Source organism: Austrofundulus limnaeus, unplaced genomic scaffold (assembly GCF_001266775.1).
Source record: "Austrofundulus limnaeus strain Quisiro unplaced genomic scaffold, Austrofundulus_limnaeus-1.0 Scaffold35, whole genome shotgun sequence".
NCBI lineage: Eukaryota > Metazoa > Chordata > Actinopteri > Cyprinodontiformes > Rivulidae > Austrofundulus > Austrofundulus limnaeus.
Genome location: NW_013952437.1, coordinates 420,363 through 440,057, shown reverse-complemented (window position 1 = coordinate 440,057; position 19,695 = coordinate 420,363). Strand labels below are relative to the sequence as shown.

At 39.2% G+C, this 19,695-nt stretch overlaps 4 protein-coding genes across 5 annotated transcripts in view; 2 read left to right on the top strand and 2 right to left on the bottom strand.

Moving 5' to 3' along the window:
• Nucleotides 1-1,920: 1,920 nt before the first annotated feature.
• On the bottom strand, nt 1,921-6,261 carry tmem43 (transmembrane protein 43). The gene is made up of 12 exons (XM_014006385.1): nt 6,160-6,261; nt 5,409-5,549; nt 5,173-5,307; nt 4,716-4,810; nt 4,570-4,619; nt 4,415-4,484; nt 4,272-4,342; nt 4,061-4,188; nt 3,884-3,958; nt 2,722-2,823; nt 2,514-2,631; nt 1,921-2,430 (listed from the first exon to the last, which is right to left on the bottom strand). The coding sequence occupies exons 1-12, from the start codon at nt 6,175-6,177 to the stop codon at nt 2,228-2,230; spliced, it is 1,206 nt and encodes a 401-aa protein (XP_013861839.1). The 5' UTR covers nt 6,178-6,261; the 3' UTR covers nt 1,921-2,227.
• A 1,552-nt stretch (nt 6,262-7,813) lies between these two features.
• LOC106516172 (rab GDP dissociation inhibitor beta) lies at nt 7,814-12,418 on the top strand. Its single transcript, XM_074559736.1, is given in 11 exon segments — nt 7,814-8,051; nt 8,369-8,476; nt 8,554-8,650; nt 9,437-9,571; nt 9,649-9,847; nt 9,928-10,059; nt 10,158-10,257; nt 10,855-11,026; nt 11,098-11,242; nt 11,322-11,376; nt 11,461-12,418. Coding segments are annotated over 11 exon segments (1,329 nt in total). The 5' UTR covers nt 7,814-8,009; the 3' UTR covers nt 11,605-12,418.
• Nucleotides 12,419-14,218: 1,800 nt separating this feature from the next.
• On the bottom strand, nt 14,219-16,446 carry ndufaf3 (NADH:ubiquinone oxidoreductase complex assembly factor). The gene is made up of 5 exons (XM_014006384.1): nt 16,327-16,446; nt 15,581-15,776; nt 15,427-15,493; nt 14,970-15,070; nt 14,219-14,872 (listed from the first exon to the last, which is right to left on the bottom strand). Exons 1-5 carry the CDS (start codon nt 16,410-16,412, stop codon nt 14,762-14,764), a joined length of 561 nt encoding a protein of 186 aa, XP_013861838.1. The 5' UTR covers nt 16,413-16,446; the 3' UTR covers nt 14,219-14,761.
• Nucleotides 16,447-18,105: 1,659 nt separating this feature from the next.
• Nucleotides 18,106-19,695, top strand: part of nckipsd (NCK interacting protein with SH3 domain) — a gene marked incomplete at its 3' end in the record, with an annotated part of 7,627 nt that continues 6,037 nt past the window's right edge. For both annotated transcript variants that reach the window (XM_014006383.1, XM_014006382.1), the window contains 2 exon segments: nt 18,106-18,449; nt 19,023-19,135. In XM_014006383.1, the coding sequence (XP_013861837.1) occupies nt 18,279-18,449; nt 19,023-19,135 (284 nt within the window).

Here is a 19,695-nt window from a genome sequence, read left to right as displayed (position 1 = left end):
GCCAACAAAGGATATACAACAAAGTATTGAGATGAACTTTTGTTATTGACCAAATACTTATTTTCCACCATTATTTGCAAAAAAATTCTTTAAAAGTCAAACAAAATAATTTTCTCTAATTTTTTTTCACATTTTATCTCTCATAGTTGAGGTCTACCCATGATGTCAATTACAGGCCTCTCTCATCTTTTTAAGTGGGAGAACTTGCACAATTGGTGACTGACTAAATACTTATTTTCCCCACTGTATGTTGGAGGTATTTTCTATATGAGCTCATTTATAAACAAAATTTTATTTACTCACATGGAAACATGCAACTATGTACAACTACYGTACTGTTTACAGTGCTTATTTACAGATTTTGGGGTGAATTTTTCTACAGGACAGGTTGTTTTCATCCAGTGTTGATASAATAAAAATAAATCTCACCCCACTACAACTGTGGGATATGCAGATATGATGCTCTATGGTCTACTTCCATAAATACTGTTGTGTAACAGAAGAGGCCCATTTGGAAACTTGCCTGGGGMGGACTGATCTCAGTGAGGCTGCTCTAAGTTACACCACTGGGGACTCAAAATTCATGACAGCATACAGTAAGTGATCTGTGACAAGCTGTGATCTTGGAAAGTTTTACGTGGAGGTAGCWGCCAAACTGAGGTCTGGGTAAGTAAGATGACAGCTCTATGAGAACGCCACAGTTGCTGCAATCAGGAATGACTCAACATGCTCTGGGGTCTCTGAACAGCAGCTTGTTGTCCAGTAGAGAGGAAGGAGGTCCCACACAGTCCCAGTCTACAGCTGAGCCAACCTCAGACACAAATTAGAATTAAGCAAGACTTGTAAAAAGGGGGCGGGGTGAGGTTCTTTGCTTTAGTTTGAGCATATCTGCATCTTTTTATGTATGTGGCTTTAACAAACTTAAACCTCTGGGATCTTCATTTGCTGTCTTTTTCTACTGGTTCTCATACATAAAAGTTCAGGTTCTGAGCTTATGGGAGCATAAAGGCCTCTGTCTCCTGCTTGTCACAATAAAAGCRCCCCCAAGAGGCAGCCTGGGAGTTGACCTGGGCACTTAATATGGACTCTGTAAAAGAACATGTCCTTTTCTGACCTTGGGAACCTCCAGGCTATAAAAACTGACTGAAGTTCCTGCCTGATCAGRGTTTCACAGATTAAATGAAGTTTTTCTTTCTGACAGAAACAAATATGTGACCCATCATATTGAAATGAGGATTAAGTCAYATTTTGTCAAAGTGACCTGATCACATTTTCAGATTCCAGGCTTTAAACACTACATCTTGATACCTGGATCATTCTGATATTATAAATGGAACCAGATATATGCCTTAATTTGTCTTATAGGTTATGATAATACAATAATATTTGGTCTGAATCCTAAGTTTGTCATTTTTATGAGAAATTATTCATTTCATTATGAAGAGGAAATTTCAAATAGTATTTGAATATTGACATTCCCCAGCTGGAAAGAAACAAAAACTTTGCTAGCTCACAGGGAAAATCTCAAAATTTAAAGGCGTTTTTCCTCAAAATCAAGTTTTTTTTTGTTGCTACGCAAAAAAAAAGTGCTTCAAAAATATTTTTGACAATATTTCAGAGTTTATTCAAATAAAACATTGATAAGGCATTTATTTGTTATATTTTGCAGAAATGCAATTTTTGCACGTGTTTTAATCAAAACACTAATTGCCTATTTCTACATATACCACTTTTAGACTTAATCCTCATTTCGATGTGATGGGTCACATATAGTTTAATACAAAAATCCCATAAATAAAGTCAAACAGTGACAATTTGTCTTAACGTGAGCACTGGTTTATCAAAGCATCTCGTTCTGTTGATTGCAGGCCTCTTAATTTTTTTCCTTTAGAAGTTAGAGAAAGGTGAAGCTGCTTTCACTGTCAAAGAAGAACACAGTTTTATTTACAGTAAAAACAGAAATCTAATGTTGCTCACTGGGWGCAGCAGTGTTTGAAAGGCCACATCAGGTGATTTATGAAGGCAACATCTCAGTTTCTTTTTGTACTTAAATACTTTTAATTGGTGTTCATGGATTTTGGTTTTCGTGTATTTTAAATCTAAGAGCACATTCATCAGATGTCACTTGGTCAAAGTAAACAAGCCCCACAGTCTCTCTTTTCCCAGCACCTTCGACGGACAGCTTCAGCTAGGCCATGGAAAACCTTTTGAATCCTCTGCCCGACAGTCATTCGTTCTTCTTCGGCGGAAGACCCGAGCGGGCCAAAAGCAGCGGCAGCAGAGCCACGGCTCCCAGAGCTAGGGCCACTAACGGGCGGTAAAAAAGCCAACCGATTGCGATGACGAGAAGAGACAGCGAGCAGGAGAGGCAGAGAGCGAAGATCATCAGACCGAAGGACACGAGCTCCCTGAGGAGAGGAACCCAATCCACTGCAGGGGACATGACAGAAAACATGAAAGGGTTAAACTTCGTGAATAATGTGGCTGTAAACCCACAGTGGGCYTTAATGTACCCAGTGTGTAGATGATGCGTGTTGCCAGCTGAATACTAAGAAACATGAGGGCCCAGCCTGCAGCTCGGAGTCCCCAGGTCTTCAAACGGTTGTGCTGATGTTCCCTTTCAAACACCTCCTGCAGACGTTCACAAAACAAACATTTTAATCAAATGTGTGAGAGATTTAAACTCTCTGCTTCAACACCTGAAAGTTTAAATCCAGTGACCTCTGCYGTGAGCTCCTCCAGGTACAGGATCTCCAGAAAATCTCCTGACTTGGTCTTGAAGGCCATCAGTCTCTCTCCTCTTTGCATGGCTACAACACTAACCTGAAAAACAATCAGTGGTTTTAGGGAGCATCTAAAATCAACTTGGACAAACGTGGGTCCAACCAGTCCACTAATCCTCAGAAAATACATACATTATTTAAGAACAAAAATATCTAAATCTATTGGAGTACTGTATAAAGTCAGGGAGTTATTTAATGACAAYGCTCTGTTTGTGTTGTACAATTCAATAATTGTCCCACATTTAATTTACTGTATTGAAGTCTGGGGTAAAGCTTGCAAAACAATTACAAATCCAATTTTTGTTTTGCAGAAAAGAGCCWATTATTATCGCTAGAAAAGATTACAACCATCCATCAAATACATTATTTTGCAAACTGAAAACTTGAAATTCTGTGATTTGTTTGACTATAATATTTTACTGTTTATGTACAAGGCTCACAGGAACATATACTGTACCTCCAAACATTCAGGCAAATTTTGTTAAGAGAGACAGTTGTTATCTTAAAGGGATGGAAATGTTTGTGAAGCCATATTTTTGTACTTGCTTAAGAGAAAGATGCACTTTAATCCAGGGTATAGGATTGTGGAATGGTCTGGAGGATGATCTTAAAAATGCCAGATCTATGTATATACTGTATTTAAGAGACAAATAAAAGATAGTTTTCTGAACGTATATGGAAAAGTAAAATGAGAAGCTAGATGAATTGTTGATTGAGTTGATGTTTTTATTTTTATTTGTATTGTTTTGTAAATTATGTTTCGTTTGAATATATTCTGGGGATAAAAGGGGCAAACATAAGATTTATTCTTCTGCTGCCTTTCTTTTTATTTTGATTTTTGATTTGTGTATTTTCTTTGTTTCTTATTGTATATAGTTATTTTTTAATGAAATGAATAATTTTTTTAATTAAATTGAAAAAAAAAAAAAAAAACAGCATTTCTAGTCGCTTTTCCCTTTTTTTTGTTACAAATAATTAGATGCTGATTTTAAAAAACATCTCCAGGCTATTAAATATTTAGAAAGTGTTTTTAAATTTCCAGCGCATCATGTTAACGTTAATTTGAGCATTACTGGAAAAAGATCACCAGGAGCACCTACAGTTTGAGGCGGCCCGAGGGGAGAGTTCTCACCACTCAGTCCAGCGAAGGAGAATCTCACACGCACATCCCCAACCTAAAGCAATATAAAATCACACACGTAGGAAATAATTCAACCATTATTAACGAGTGGAACGATGCAAAAGATCGATGCTGAAAACAAGTTGTTGTTTCTCACCTGGGGCCTGTTTGGAGACTGAGTGTGATAGAAATAATCGTCATGAATGGAGAGAAAAGGGTCCAAATTAAAGACTGGGTAATCCCTCAAACTCAGAGTCTGGAAATTGTTGATCTGATCCACCAGGCCTGAACATGAGCAGTCACATAAACTGAAGGAATATGAATWGGATCTAAACACGGCATCAGTGTATGTTTGAGGAAATAAATACCTTTGGACAGGATGAAAGGTCCGACTTGGACTTCAGGAGACGCCACTGTCACACTTTCAACTGGCATGGCACTAAAAGAGGAAGAGAAAGGTTAAAAAAATAGAAAAATACATGGCAAAAAAAAAGAAGAAATGTGTTTATACCTTGGATTCTGGTGACCGATTTCTTTATCAAAGTTACGACTGTTGACCAACTCAGATTTCCATTCGGTGTCTAAAAAAAAGGAGGGTCATGCTGAGTCGGCTTTTAGGTCATGTTGATAGAATAAACTAAACGTGTCGCTTCAAACATAACTCACTGTAGGTGTAGGTTGTTTCCGTCTTGGTTTCACCYTTTTCTTTATAGTCCCTGAAAAGATTTCAAAGTCAACTCCCTTTTTCTCCAGTCCAGTTCTGCTGCATCAAACGATCTCCGTTAAGTCGGCTGTGCAAACAAAGCACTCACTTGCTCTCGCTGTACTCCACCCACTGGTACATCTCCACCTGCCTCCTKAGCTTCACCGCCTGCACCGCCACTTTGTAGTTGGGGTCGTGTAGAGGCTGCGCACACGCACACACACACACACAAACCAGCGATGTTGATAAGACAAAATTAAAACATGGCAGGATCTTTGTGCACATTTTCAGCTTGTGAAAAAACAAACAAACACCCCTTCCTGAAGCTGCATATAGATTCAAAGAAAACACAAAAAATACTTTAATTTGTTTAAACAGATTACTTCAATCAGGATTTATATAGATTGTTTAAAGACTGTAGTCGAGATTTAATGTAAGTTTTCTTTAAAAAGGCTTCGCCACACTCCCATAAAGCTGTAATACCTGAAATACCTGCTGGCACCTGACAAACTATGACTGATTTAACTAGGACACACGTTTGAATGAGTGGAGTTTAAACAGCCTACCTGCAGAGTGCGCAGCTGAGCAGACAGGTGAACCAAGCGGTCGTTGTTCTGCAGGTCGAGGCRGGAGTAAGGCGCCAGTGATACAACCTGAGAGAGGCCTTCATCCAGAGAAGACGCCGTCTGCAGAGCTCGTCCCTGAAAAGAAAAGCACACGCAGAGATGGGACCTCTTCTTAACCAACCAACCAGCGCACGATCAGGATGCAGWGCATTTCCAAAGCTGAAGCTGTTTCTCACCTCATTGGTGAAGAGAACATATATCGACAGGAAGAAGAGTCCGACACCAACGACTGTTCCTCCTGCAGTTTGACCTAAACGCTCCAGGAATCCAGGGCTGGACTTCGCTGTGACACGTTTGTGTTGGTCCTTAKCTGAAAACTAACACAGATAAACAATGACAGTTCATTAGGATCACCAATTTATCAACATCACTTTAGCTAATCTAAGAAAGTGACAGCAGATTGTAGCCTCTTAATTATGACCTTTGGCAGCACAAATTTGACTGAAAAAGTTATAAACAATAAAAATCATCAAAAGCTTTTATTATCATTAAGCCATTTATATATTATTTTATTTTTGGTCCAAGTCATAAAAATGACCTTTTAATGCAGTTTTTTTTTTCTTTCAGGAAAGGGTTAAACTAATTTAACACAACTATAATGGTATTTAAGTGTTTTGTTGAATTTAAACTTGCAAATCCTTCCTAGATTTCGTGTCTTATTACWATTAGGGTAGAAATCTCCTTATTGCAAAACATTATTGTCATAATTCTTACTTTAGCTATTTGAAATAGGTAAATAAATACTAAATGGGTAGCCCAAAAGTAAATAAAATGCTTGCTGAAATGAAAGCTGAGTGAGATGAGGCGTTGCCTTTGGCGGCAATTAACGAGTTGAAAAACCGTAATTAAATGCACGCTGAACATTAAACAAATAATTACGTGCTATTAATCAAATATAAGCAGATTTATTCCAATAAGCCTACTTACTGTTTGTTCTGAAGACATTTCCTTAACTTGTTCAGCTCTTCAAACAGGAAGATGCTTGCTAGCAAACCCGATAAGCTTTTTGACTAGATTCGCCTTGTTTTCTTTCCCGGAATATTCCGGAAAACGCGACGGAAAGGCGGGGTCACTTTGTTRGCACCAGAGCCGTACAGCACCGATCCGCCGAGGTGTCTTGAAGAGTACAAGCGAACCAACACTGACTCTACTCTAGGAATCTTGGGAAATGTAGTCTTTGTCAAAGCTTGGGCAGATTTGAAAAAAATGAGATATCTGCTTTCTTACGTTCTTATGTTGTTTATAGGCTATATGGAAACATATACACAAAATATATTTGTTTACAAAAAATAAACTTTTACTGAAGAGCTGTGCTTAAATACAAAAGTACAACTTTTATTGTAATTTATCTGTGGGTTTAAGGGATTATATACATTTTCTGCTAAATTGTTCCAATAAACCAATTTCACAACTTATTCAATTTCTAATGGACATTACTAAAATGGGCTACTTTGCTAAACAATTAATTAGTTGCACTTTTGACGGGTTTAGGGGTTTGCAACCTTCAACAAAGAACGTAGGATTTATCAGAAACTTTTGTTTGAATGTGTATTTGTTAATCAAAAAGAAAAAAATTGTGTAGGTCTTCTGGACGGGTTCTTCTCTAATGAAACGTTTCGTCTCTCCTCCAAGAGACTTCTTCAGTCTGAGAGTTTCAGGCAAAATTCAGACTTTTAAGCCCAGCCTCCATGTGACTGATACACACATCACATGGCTATCGTTGACACCTAATTAACACTTATTGTTAACAGGGGGTGGAGTGATACTGGCAATAGCAGCGTTGTAGGAGGGGGACAGCTGAAAACGGAGGCCTCCACCTCTGTTTAATGATGGATGGTCTTTCTTCACAAAAATGGCTTCTTTTACTCCTCTCTCAAACCAACGTTCCTCTCTATCAAGAATGAGAACATCCTCATCTCTGAAAGAGTGACCGCTGGCCTGTAAATGAGTGAAAACTGCAGAGTTCTGGCCATTAGATGTAGCTCGTCTGTGTTGGGACATTCTTTTGAACAGTGTTTGCTTTGTTTCCCCGATGTATAACTGGTCGCAGTCCTCCTGGCACTTAACAGCATATACAACATTGCTCTGTTTGTGKCGGGGCACCGGATCTTTGGGGTGAACCAGCCTTTGCCGTAATGTGTTTTGGGGTTTGAAAGCCACTGGGACATCATGTTTAGAAAATAAACGTCTCAGTTTCTCCGAAACACCCGCAACATACAGAATAACCACTGGTTTGGGTCTGGGTTTGGGGTCTTCATTTTCACCTGAAGGTTGCATGGAATCCTGTCTGTGTTTCCTGTCTGCTTTCAGGAAAGCCCAGTCAGGATAACCACACTGCTCCAGGGCCTGTCGTGTGTGTGATTTCTCTTTCTCCCTGGCTCCTGGGTTTGAAACCCAGGAGCCAGGGAGAAAGAGAAATCCTGGGCTTGGTGGATTTTGTGAATTTTGGAGTCATATTTGGAAATAAAAGACTAGATAAAAAATATATATACACATTTGTAACCATGTGCCGTAAATGACAGCACAAATTTCACTGAATATCAAACTCTACCCCTGACACACACATACACACACCCACACCCACACATACAGTATAAACACACAATGCATAGATGTGCTCATCCTAAGAGGATTATTGCAAAAGAGAACACATTGCAATTACTGTCCCCTGCCATCATCAGACATGGGTCTTCACACACGTATCCATTCGGCTGCACCCAGGAGGTAAAGTTCCAGGACTCAGAGATCAGAGAGAAAAACGCTGAGACATCGTTAGGATGCAGGAGTATGATATTATAGTACTTGGAACCGGGCTCAAGGTAAGAAATGTGTTCTTATAAGAGGAAAGTCAACATACATCACAGAAAATCACTTAGACGTGTCAGTTAAGATTTACTTGCAGATTTTTGCTCCAATAAATATAAAAATATTGTATGATTTATTGATTTTCTCCTTTGATTAGAAACTGATTTGGAGGATTGTGTTTTGAAAAAAAAAAACATCAATGATTTGTTGTTTTGCAGACCCTCTGAGCTCCTGCTTGCTGTCTAAGGAGATTTATGACCATCTGCCAATATGCAAACTGATATCCACTGATTCCAGCAAACATTTAATCCTCTCTCTCCGTCCCTTTCAGGAATGTGTCCTCTCTGGTTTAATGTCTCTTAGTGGGAAAAAGGTCCTTCACATTGACAAAAATCCTTACCATGGAGGAGAAAGTGCATCTATTTCTCCTCTGGAGGAGGTGCGTTCAAACGAAAAACACATTAGAAGTCGTGTGTCTTGTCACAAATTGTTAAGTCGTAATTATTTTCTTTGCAGCTTTACAGGAAGTTTAAAGTTCCTGGTCCTCCTAAATCAATGGGTCGTGGGAAGGAGTGGAACGTGGATCTTGTCCCCAAGTTTTTTTTTGCTACTGGTGAGTATTGCAGCTCATGTGATTGTTTGACTGGTGCCTATTCTTTAGTGATGTTCGATACTGCCAAATTTCTTTCCATTACTGAAACATAGTAATCTCAGGCTGGTACCGATACTGATCATTTGTGCTAAAACACATAATGTGCCTGGTAAATATATAAAAAAGTAGCATTTTTTAAATAACCTCTTTATAATGAATACAAGACAGAGTAATTTATTTATTCGTTTAAAAGTCTTTGTATCTCTAACCCTGTTGTATTTGTCTAGCATAATTTAAAATTATGTTAAACAAATGTAATAGTTTTTGAARACTGAATAAAAGAGAAAAAAATTCTAAAGGTTGATGTTTCTTCACATATTTTATAGCATTGTTTGTAGGTTTGTACGAGMGCCCCCGGCCASAGGCTAAATGMTTGGGGGGCCAAAGCATGGAAAAATTGGGAACCCCRRKWRRWYYAWMMWAWTWKKYYKWGMRKYYWMYAYGRMYWTTTWWMMTAAAATGACCTGCRGTACCAGTAATGTCTACAGACTGACTGAGCAKGTGCCACTGCACRAATGCATCATCCAAGTGGYAAAAAAAGTAGTTCCCTCTAASCACAAGATTTGAATAGTTATTTTCCACTGTCTATGATATACATTACCTGAAATGACTTAAGTWTCAATATATTGGTTTTAGTATTGATTSTAGACCATAAAGTTCTGGTATRGGTAGTACTGATATTTCAGTWTTGATCCACACATTACTATTCTTTCAGAGGGGCTCACTAATGCCTTCTGTTTACTTCAGGCCAGCTGGTGAAAATACTTCTGCTCACTGAGGTTACCCGCTACCTGGACTTCAAAGTTGTCGAGGGCAGCTATGTTTACAAAGCGGGGAAACTTCATAAAGTCCCCGCCACAGAGGAAGATGCTCATTGTTCAGGTGACAAATCAAGTTTTTCCACTTTTTAACTCCAGGTGGACATTTCACACATGATAATAAATAACYCACGTTTTCAGATCTGATGGGCATGTTTGACAAGAGGAGGTTCAAGAAGCTGCTGCACTTCGCCCTGAACTTTGACACGACGAACCCTCGCACCCACCAGGACGTGGACCCCCACAAAACCACCACGCAGGAGTTGTTCAGCCGCTTCGACCTGGGACAGGACGTCACAGAGTTCACGGGTCATGCCATAGCCTTGCACTCCAACGAGAGGTTGGTTAAAACCTGCAGAAAAGCCTCCAAATYAGTCAACGCCGACGGTCCGACCTATCTAGGATGTTCTTCARTTGCAGTTACCTGGATCAGCCCTGTTTGGAGACCCTGAACCGGATCAGGTTGTACTCTGAGTCTTTGTCCCGGCACAAATCCAGTCCCTACCTGTACCCGCTGTACGGGCTGGGGGAACTACCGCAGGGATTCGCCAGGTGAGACTCCCCCTCATGCAAATGATCACTTCACAAAACTGTCAAAGCTTGAAAAAGCTAWTTGATTCAAACTTCCCATTAAATATCTTCCATTTCAGACTGAGCGCYGAGTACGGAGGAACCTTCCTACTGAACAGGGCGGTGGAGGAGATTGTGATGGACAACGGTGAAGTGAAAGCGGTCAAATCTGAGGGAAAGGTGAAGCAGATGAAAGGCCATAGTAGAGTGTGGCTAAAGTCATCAACAGAGCTTAAAGTGCCTATGACATCAAAATTTTTGTAATAATACAAATGCATTTTCTTTTTGAAAGATAACACTGAGAATACATTATAAAATAATTTTCATGCTGCTGGGATGAACAGTTGTTGAGATATTTGCATGTGAAGTAACAGGAAGTGATGTCAAAGGGGAATGTCTGCATGAAAACAYAGCTAAGCTAAAATGCTCAACAGCCCAGACTGTGAAGAGAAATCTGATGTTTTAGATTATTTTGAGTCACTATAAGACAGAAACAAAAAAAAGAGTCCGAGTTCAAATAACAATATTTCAACAAACAAAGACCAGTGAGTTCTTTTTTAAAAGGAGTTCCCCTTTGATGTCACTTCCTGTTTCTCTTTTGCCAAGCCAAGTTCAAAACAAGATAGGCCAGTTATATGTGTCCAAATGGGTAAAATAATGTGTGGTTACGCCATGTTTCTTAAATAGAACAATGTTTTCTTTGACTTTTTGTGTCTGAAGGATAAGCATGTCACAGGCACTTTAGGTGAACTAAAATATTGTTTATCTTTGCTTCAGCTTTTTCACTGTAAACAGCTGATCTGTGATCCCAGCTACGTTCCCAACCGAGTCAGGAAAATTGGGCGAGTCATTCGAGTGATTTGTTTGTTAAACCACCCAGTCAGAAACACGCAGGAGGCCAGCTCCTGTCAGATCATCATCCCTCAGATGCAGCTCAACAGGAAGTCAGGTACAGCGCCAGTCGAAGCGTTGGCTCGACGCTAACAGCTCTCTGATAAAACCTCTCTCTTGTCCTCGCAGACATTTATATATCCGTCGTGTCCCACAGTCACGGTGTGGCCTCAGACGGGATGTACATCGCCACAGTGAGCACCACCGTGGAGACCAGAACCCCGGAGAAGGAAGTGCAGCCAGGCCTGGAGCTTCTGGAGCCCATCGTGCAAAAGTTAGTGACACAGATGAGGCTCTTGTTTCGTTTCTGACGCTGCATTCATTCAGCTGGCGTCATTTCTTGTGACTCTTAGATTCGTCTCCATCACCAACTTGCTGGTTCCCAATGAYGATGGAAGAAAGAGTCAGGTAATGATTTCCACCTGTTCCAAATAAAAGGTTGGGGCGTGTCAAGTGCTCATCATTACATCCCGTCTCCTCTCCGCCAATCAGATCTTTGTTTCCCGTTCGTARGACGCAACAAACCACTGCGAGACGGAGTGTGAGGACATCAAAGACATGTACCATCGTCTGACGGGGGCGGAGCTCTGCTTCTCACGCTCTCGACAAACGTCTCGCAGTTCTGAAAATGACTGAYGTTGTTCTCATCAGGACCACACAGTCCAACAGATACAATAAAAAATCAGCTGGAAAGCAGGGGGTGTAGCATGTAGATTGTGCTGTTTAAATGATTTTCCTGATTTGTTTGCTATCATTTTTCWTTTTTGTGAACATTTGCAGAACATTGTGGTGATAAGTTACTGGAAATCTTTAATATTATTAATATTAGCAACATGATTTGCTGCGTGCAAGTTTTATTTTAGCAGAACCTGAGCGTAATTTGTGAAACTCAAGAAGAGAGTAAAATGTTTGTAACTCTGGTTTGATTGTCAGTAATACATATCAAAATGGAGATCTTGTTGAAGCTAATTAGACTTTTTTTGGCATTAAATGTTGCGGCTTTTTTTTCCTGCTGCAGCATGGAAAAGTGATCAAGCTTGTGTAGGACGTGTGTTTAAAGAGTGAACATGTTGCACTGAGGCAGATGATTAGAGATGAACCAGACTGATGTGTGGAGGATTTGGGGATTCTCCTCTCCACCGGGGCTTATGCGTGAGAAGGACAAAGCCACTGAATTGTGTCGTGAGCTGCACAGGCAACTTGTCTGAGGCCAAAGAGGATTATCCAGATGAAGGACAGGCGCCACAAACACCGCCTCGCCCCAGAACCAGCTGGACATATTTACACAGAAAGTCACGCCTCGTTTCTTCAAATTGTGCTTCCAAACAGGCCAGACTTTCTTGTCTCCAGTGATCATCTGTAAATTACCTGTGAAAGTTTAAAGAGCAGTGCTTTTATTATTGTCAGTTTCAAGTTAAAACAAAGTGAAATTAAAAACCTTTGCATACAGCCTGACAGCCAGACATGGCCTTTGTGGTCCTAAGATTCTCAAAAATTGTTAAAAATTGTTACAGAAATAATCGTTTGTTATTTTCAGTAGAACAATACAAACTGTGTACGACCAGGACGAAAGCAACACAGAATCACCTCTGCTTTTTGCAGATGATGTGGTCCTGTTGGCTTCATCAGATCATGATCTCAGCTCTCACTGGAGRGGTTCACAGCTGAGTGTGAAGTGGCCGGGATGAGGATCAGTGCCTCCAAATCCGAGACCGTGGTCTTGAGCCGGAAACGGGTAGCGTGCRGCCTCCYGGTCGGTGAGGAGGTCCTGCCCCAAGTGGAGCAGTTTAAGTATCTCGGGGTCTTGTTCACAAATGAGYGAAGAATGGAGCGGGAGATCGACAGGCGGATTYGTGCTGCGTCTGCAGTGATGCGGGCGCTGTACCGGTCTGTCGTGGTGAAGCGAGAGCTGGGCCAGAAGGCAAAGCTCTCGATGTACCGGTCGGTCTACGTTCCTACCCTCATCTATGGTCACGAGCTTTGGGTAGTGACCGAAAGAACGAGAGCGTGGATACAAGCGGCCGAAATGAGTTTCCTCCGCAGGGTGTCTGGGCTCTCCCTTAGAGATAGGGTGAGAAGCTCGGTCATCCAGGAGGGACTCAGAGTAGAGCCACTGCTCCTCCACGTCGAGAGGAGCCAGTTGAGGTGGCTCATCTGGTTAGGATGCCTCCTGGACGCCTCTCTGGTGAGGTGTTCTGGGCACGTCCCACTGGGAGGAGACCCAGGACACGCTGGAGGGACTAAGTTTCTCAGCTGGCCTGGGAACGCCTTGGGATTCCCCTGGARGAGCTGGTCCAAYTGGCTGAGGAGAGGGAAGTCTGGGTCTCTCTCCTTAGGCTGCTGCCCCCACGACCCGATCCCTGATAAGAGGAAGAAAATTTACGGATTGACAGTGTGAATTTAAGTGATGGTTTTTGTTCTACACCAGAGGACAGGAAGACAAATTAGCTACTCTGGGAATAGAATGAGAAATTTCCACTTTAATTTGTCTGTTGTATCTTATAAAACTGTTTATAAGGTTTGTTTCAGAGAAACAGCCTCTGAACTATCAGTGTGTTTTATGTTCCTCCWTACAAGAATAAAAACACTTTAAAATGAGCAGAATCATAGAATTTATTAAAAAAAACTCAAAACACTAACAATGTTGTAGAAAAGGTAATAAGCTGTCTGGCCAAAATAAATAAATAAATAAATAAATAAGTCACCACCTGGATTTATGAGGTCTATGATGTGAGGTTGCTGCAGTTGGTCAGGTTTAGGTTCAGCAACAGTTTGTGCTCAAAGAATGWGGTCAGCTGACCTGAATATACTGAATGACCAAGTTATTCCATCAAGTTTTTTAGTGTATTTTCCACACTTGTCTTTTTTTTTCCAAACCTGGAAAATACTCAAATAAAATTGTTTTTTTTTAAGACTGCATAGGAAGCRTGGTTGTTGTAAAATGTAGATTTTAATGAGCTGCTTGACAACTTTCCCCTCAGGGATAAATAAAGTATGAATCAATCAATCAATATGGTCAGGTCTTTACTGGATTTTTTTCCCCTTTAAGTCACGATTATTATGGTTTACACGGGTTTTTTTTTTGGCCTGACATTTTTCTTTTGTCCTGTTTTCATTATTCTTCTCTCACATTGCCGAAGTCCAAAGAGAAACTCTGAAAGATCATCAGAAAGTCTGAAAAAAATATACAAAACCACAAGAAGCTCATTAAAAACTAAATACAAAAAATGAGAGGAAATAAAAGCTTTTCTCAGTTCTCTATAAAACCATTTTATTTATGAACAAACACATTGTTTCACCACTGTCATGCAAATGTAAAATAAAAAAATTGAATGCTGAGTAGGTTTGAAAACTCAATAAATTAATTATTATAGATGTACAGTATTTACTAAATACACTATAATGCTATTTAAAAAAAGATGCTCATTTATTCAGTATATAGTTTTACTTTATGACWTGAATCATCAGCGGTTTTCACAAAAAATAAAAATCCTCACAGAACTTGTTGGTTTTAGGTCGACGGCTGCATTTTCTCCTCATGATGTGGAACATTTTTTCTGCTCAAACACTGAACAAAGAAATACAACCAAACTTTATTTTGACCTCTGAGAATCACCTGAAACAGATGCTCGCTGACAACCAGCCACCGCTTCAGGCCGGCAGGCGATGACAGCCGCTTCTGACAACGTTTATCCAAATAAATGTCGAGACCAAACATCCAAGCTGGATAAATTTGTTATGACCTTCGAGGAGCTCCTGTTCTCAGCCTCTCGTGTCGCTGACGTCCCATCAGTTAGTCCTGAGTGATGTCCACAGCCGTGCTCCTCACAGAGGGAGGAATCAGACCGGCCGCCACCAGCCGTCGCTCGCTGTTCAGGAAGTTGAATGTTGCACAAGCGTTGGGCTGCAGAGGAGTTCAGACAAGTCCAGATCAAATTTATTTGCTGTTTTCCAGTCTGTGTTAAACMGTGCCGTTTCCTGAGACACTGAGCAGAACCTACCGTGTCCAGCACCTCCACGGCGATGCCTTTGCGCCTCAGAAGAGCGAGGACTGAGGGTTTAATTTGTTCGATCCGAGCTCCTGTTCCCAGCACAAGAATTTCTTCACAAGCAAYCAAATAAAAACATAAAGACAAAAACAGAAACAAATCAGAGAAATCAAAAGTATACACATTCATTACACAACTATAGATGCTAAGGTTTAAAAATACTTCTCAACTCAAGCTTTTTACTTAAAAAAGTGTAAAAGTACTGGCTTTGAAACTACTTAAGTATAAAAGTGAAAGTAATGTAGAGAAAAAAATGTCATTAAAGATAAATCCTCAGTCCACGCCAAAAGGGTCTAAGTGCACCCAACACCTCTAAAAAAACAAGTTTCTAAAGGCCATAATTACAATAATGTTATATTAAAATGTTAATGTAATTCGGGATCTTTACATTAGTGTGCATTTAATTTACCAAATGTTGGTTCAATCATGTGGAAAAGTGAAACACTTTCTTCTGTTATGTCTTCATGACTACTAACCTGCAAAAAAGGAGACATTTACAACAATTATTATCAAATGCAAGCTTTGCAGCTAACGTGTGTGGATCATTTGGATGCTGGTCTCACATTCCACTGCAGGATGGCAGGAAGTAACAACGCGCAGGGCCCAAACACCTGATTACTACCGATGATAAAGCCTGTTGGACTGTAGCTGTGGATTTGGGTCCCACTCTCGTCCTCCTTCTTCAGGATAGAAATGCTGCTTTTCTGGTGCAACTCATCGTCCCCAGGTTCTAATCTGTGCCCACGAGTTAGAAATGGGCTGGAATTAAATAAAGAAAAAAACTGAGTTAGAACTAGTAATAAACTGTTTTTTGTTATTTGTTTTCAGTGTAAGCAAAGATGGCTTCTGAGCTGTGACACTGGGTTCTGCTCTGCAAAGAACCAAAATAGGATCAACAGTTTTAGAATTTACCAATTCATGCAGAGAGACGGTTTATTAAAACGAAACATAATCCAGTGTTAGGATTTACTGTAGGTAAATAAGTTAAATAGTGTCTGAAGTTTTACTTAAAAAGTTAACATGTGGAATTAATTGAATTATGCTGGATTTTATTACAAACATTCTGAATCTGAGGAGGAGTTTAATAAACTAAACTGAACTTATAACCAGAAAAATAAATGAGGTAATTCAGTAAAATGTGAATACAAAAAGAATGGGTCAAAAATAATATTATATCACTTTAAATTCGGCCAATTTGTAAAACAGTGAGTGAGTGACCCCGACTTTCATAACAAAGACACAAAGGCAGTGAACATAATTTTTCAACAAACACTTTTTAATTTTAAGAATAAATATTTAAAGTTAATACCTAGATAAAGCTGATCTTGCCTTAGAAGAGAACAAAATCCTCCCAGTCGACCTCTGAAATAATCTGCTACACGCCGCAGCGGCCATTGTTCCGGTGACACCAAGGGGGACAGAATTCTTTGTAACACCAGGCTACTATTTCCGGTGTCGAGCAAAGAACGGTCGAACATTAATGTTTTTTACATCTATGTTTTTTTATTCATAAATGTCGCTTTTTAAAAATACACCGATCCTTCCTTACATATCAGAAAAGAACTCTGTTACTTTATCTCATATGTAAAGTTGATGGACAAAAAACAAACAGTAAAAKTGTATTATACTACTGAACCTTTCAAATAACCCCTAGTTTACAAGTGATGTCCTTGTTTGTTTTTTAAGTCTCTTTTGTTGTTTATGGTTTTTCCCTTATTATTTTATTTCAAATTCTGTATTTCATTATACTGTAATAGTCTGTTTTGGTCTTTGTTCAAACCGGCAAGATTATCCTGATGCCATATTTGTAGTAAATGTCTTCTTTCTTTAATTTAAAAAAATCATATTTTGTTTACTTGTTTGTTTTTAATAATTTGCATGCATTGATTTCTGTTAAATATGACTTTTCGTTCAAAACAAAAAGTAATATGTAACACGTCATCATTGATGTATTATTTTAAATTATTAAAATTAAAGTGTTATTAATTTGTTGATTTAGTCAAAAGGACAAATTACCATTGAAAAATAGCTTATACCATGCATCATCACAAAAACATTTTTAAAATTATATAAAACCGTTTAAAATTAGGGCTACATTGATCTGTAGGAACAATTTTATGTTGGATGTAAAAACGGTTATATCTTTCTTTATGGCATGACTATTTGAAACAAAACAATAGCTAAAACAATAGTTAGATGCTATAAGTAGCCAAAGGATAGCTAAAAGCTAAAACCAAATAACATTTGACACCGATTTCTGTTATAATTTTCAACACAGGCCTGAATATGTCTGACAGATGTTTAGTTATATCAGTTTCTCTGATGACATTACTCTTCCTAACAAAGCAGGAACTAAAAAAAAGCTTGAAGCTGAAGTGTCAGAACAATCGCTAGAATAAGATCGCCTTATTCTATGCAGAATAAGCTATATAAGGTGAATGTTTGGCAACATTTATGAAGTATCAGAAGAGGAATGTGTTCAGCTTTAATGAGGKTCAGTTGAAAGACTGTTATTAGACAGTAGCTACAGGCTAAAAGTAGCAAAAAGCTAGCAGCCAAATTCATCAAAATGATGGCTAAAAGCATGAAATGTTGAAAGTTTTTACTATTTCTTTTTTCACTCTAACATGAACATGTATATGTTTGTCTCATAAATATGCAATTGCTTTTTTTCCTTGATGAGAAAACATACAAAAAATAGAGAAAAAGAAAATAATAAAGAAAATCTGTTCACTGAATTATCTGAAAGTTTTTTTTTATCTTTATTTACAAGTTTTCACTACATAACAAAATGGRACCCATTCGTTGCATTGAACAATTCAAAAAGGCGCTTTATGAACTAAATAAACATAAAATTAACAGTAAAAACACAACAACAAAATGAAGAACATATATTAACAAGGGCCAGCATCAAGTATTGTATTATCATTTAAARATGAGAAAGGGTTTATTTAAGGAAATTAAAAATTTCCAGAATTTTATGAAAGTTGGAAACTCCACCTGCACAAAATCTGCCCGCTCTGGGTTTGATTAAACTGTCTGGTGGGCCTGTTCCGGATGTGACAGCGCCCCCCGGTGGAGAGTCGCGGAGCAGCCGGGTCAGATGATCCGATTGTAAATAGACATCAGCGCTTCAGACCGGAGCCTTCATGGGCTCTTTAAARCAGCCCCAGCAGCGCAGATTCTTCCACTCGGGTCCTGTTCTTTAAATAACATTTAATTTGCAGMMTTTTTTTTGTTTGTGTTAAAGTATCATTAAGTATGTACCGGTCTCTGTACGCCTTCCGGTCCWCGGAGCCGAACTCGCTGCACTTCTCGGCCGGAGAAAGCTTTCTGATCCTGGAGAGGAGCAACAAACACTGGTGGCTGGGGTCCCGCTGCAGCTCGGGGGAAACCGGTTACATCCCGGCCTCTTATATCGAGAAAATAAAGGTAAATTACACTTTTTTAACTCTGTGGTTCTTATATTCATATGTAAATGAAAACAGAGATGATTCTTTGTCTTTTTGCTTCACCCTGGGGTGAAATAAAAATACACTTTGTTCTGTAGGCCGGGATGAGGCTGTCTGCGCAGGTGGAAGATGCATCTTTTGCATAGGAACTCATAAATTATTATCATGCAGGGTTTATCTGCACTGCAGCTGCAGAGAGGGGAGGAAGGAGAGGATAGGAAGGACACAAGACAGCAGATTTAAGAACAAGAAAGACAAAAAGTAAATCTGTCTCAGCTTTGAGTCACACCCTCATGAGCTCAGTAATAATGGGGTTTCCTCCCTTCCAGGGATGCAGGACTAGTCGGAGCTTGCATGTTTGGCAACATTTATGAAGTATCAGAAGAGGAATGTGTTCAGCTTTAATGAGGCTTAGTTGAAAGACTGTTATTAGAGAAGTGTCCTAGTTTGTTTCTGCCTCAGGGTCACACTTGTCCCAAAGCTGTGGCCTGTTCATTTTCAATGAATATTTCATTTTTTTTATAAATTATTTTTCTAATTGCATATGTGCCAGGCACCGGAGCAAGATGATGTGCTGCAGTCCATCGATCGAGCGATAGAGGGAATCCACAACGTGGCCTTAAACAACGGAGGCAAATACAACCTCGAGCAGCGGGATGTTCTACAGTGAGTCAGAGAGTTAGAAAACTGTTATAACTGTATCATAAGTTGATCTATTTGTGTTATAACTGTGTTATGAGACTTGTTGTTCTGTCTGGGTTATAACTGTGTTATAACTGATCTATCTGTGTTATGACTGTCCTATCTATATTATAACTGTTATAAGTTTTTCTGTGTTATAACTGTGTTATAAGTCGTTCTATCTGTGTTATAACTGTGTTATAAGTTGTTCTGTCTGTGTTATAACTGTGTTATAAGTTGTTCTATCTGTGTTATAACTTATAAGTCGTACCATCTGTGTTATAACTGTGTTATAAGTCGTTCTATCTGTGTTATAACTGTGTTATAAGTTGTTCTATCTGTGTTATAAGACTTGTTGTTCTATCTGTGTTATAACTGTGTTATAAGTTGTTCTATCTGTGTTATAAGACTTGTTGTTCTATCTGTGTTATAACTGTGTTATAAGTCCTTCTGTCTGTGTTATAACTGTGTTATAAGTTGTTCTATCTGTGTTATAAGACTTGTTGTTCTATCTGTGTTATAACTGTGTTATAAGTTGTTCTATC

Excerpts from the sequence above, each read along its gene's own strand:
- ndufaf3 (XM_014006384.1), bottom strand. The coding sequence starts at position 16,412 with ATGGCCGCTGCGGCGTGTAGCAGATTATTTCAGAGGTCGACTGGGAGG. Across the intron at positions 15,777-16,326 it reads GCAAGATCAGCTTTATCTAG|CCCATTTCTAACTCGTGGGC; the intron begins GTATTAACTTTA and ends ATTTAATTCCAG. Across the intron at positions 15,071-15,426 it reads CATGATTGAACCAACATTTG|AAATTCTTGTGCTGGGAACA; the intron begins GTAAATTAAATG and ends TTGCTTGTGAAG.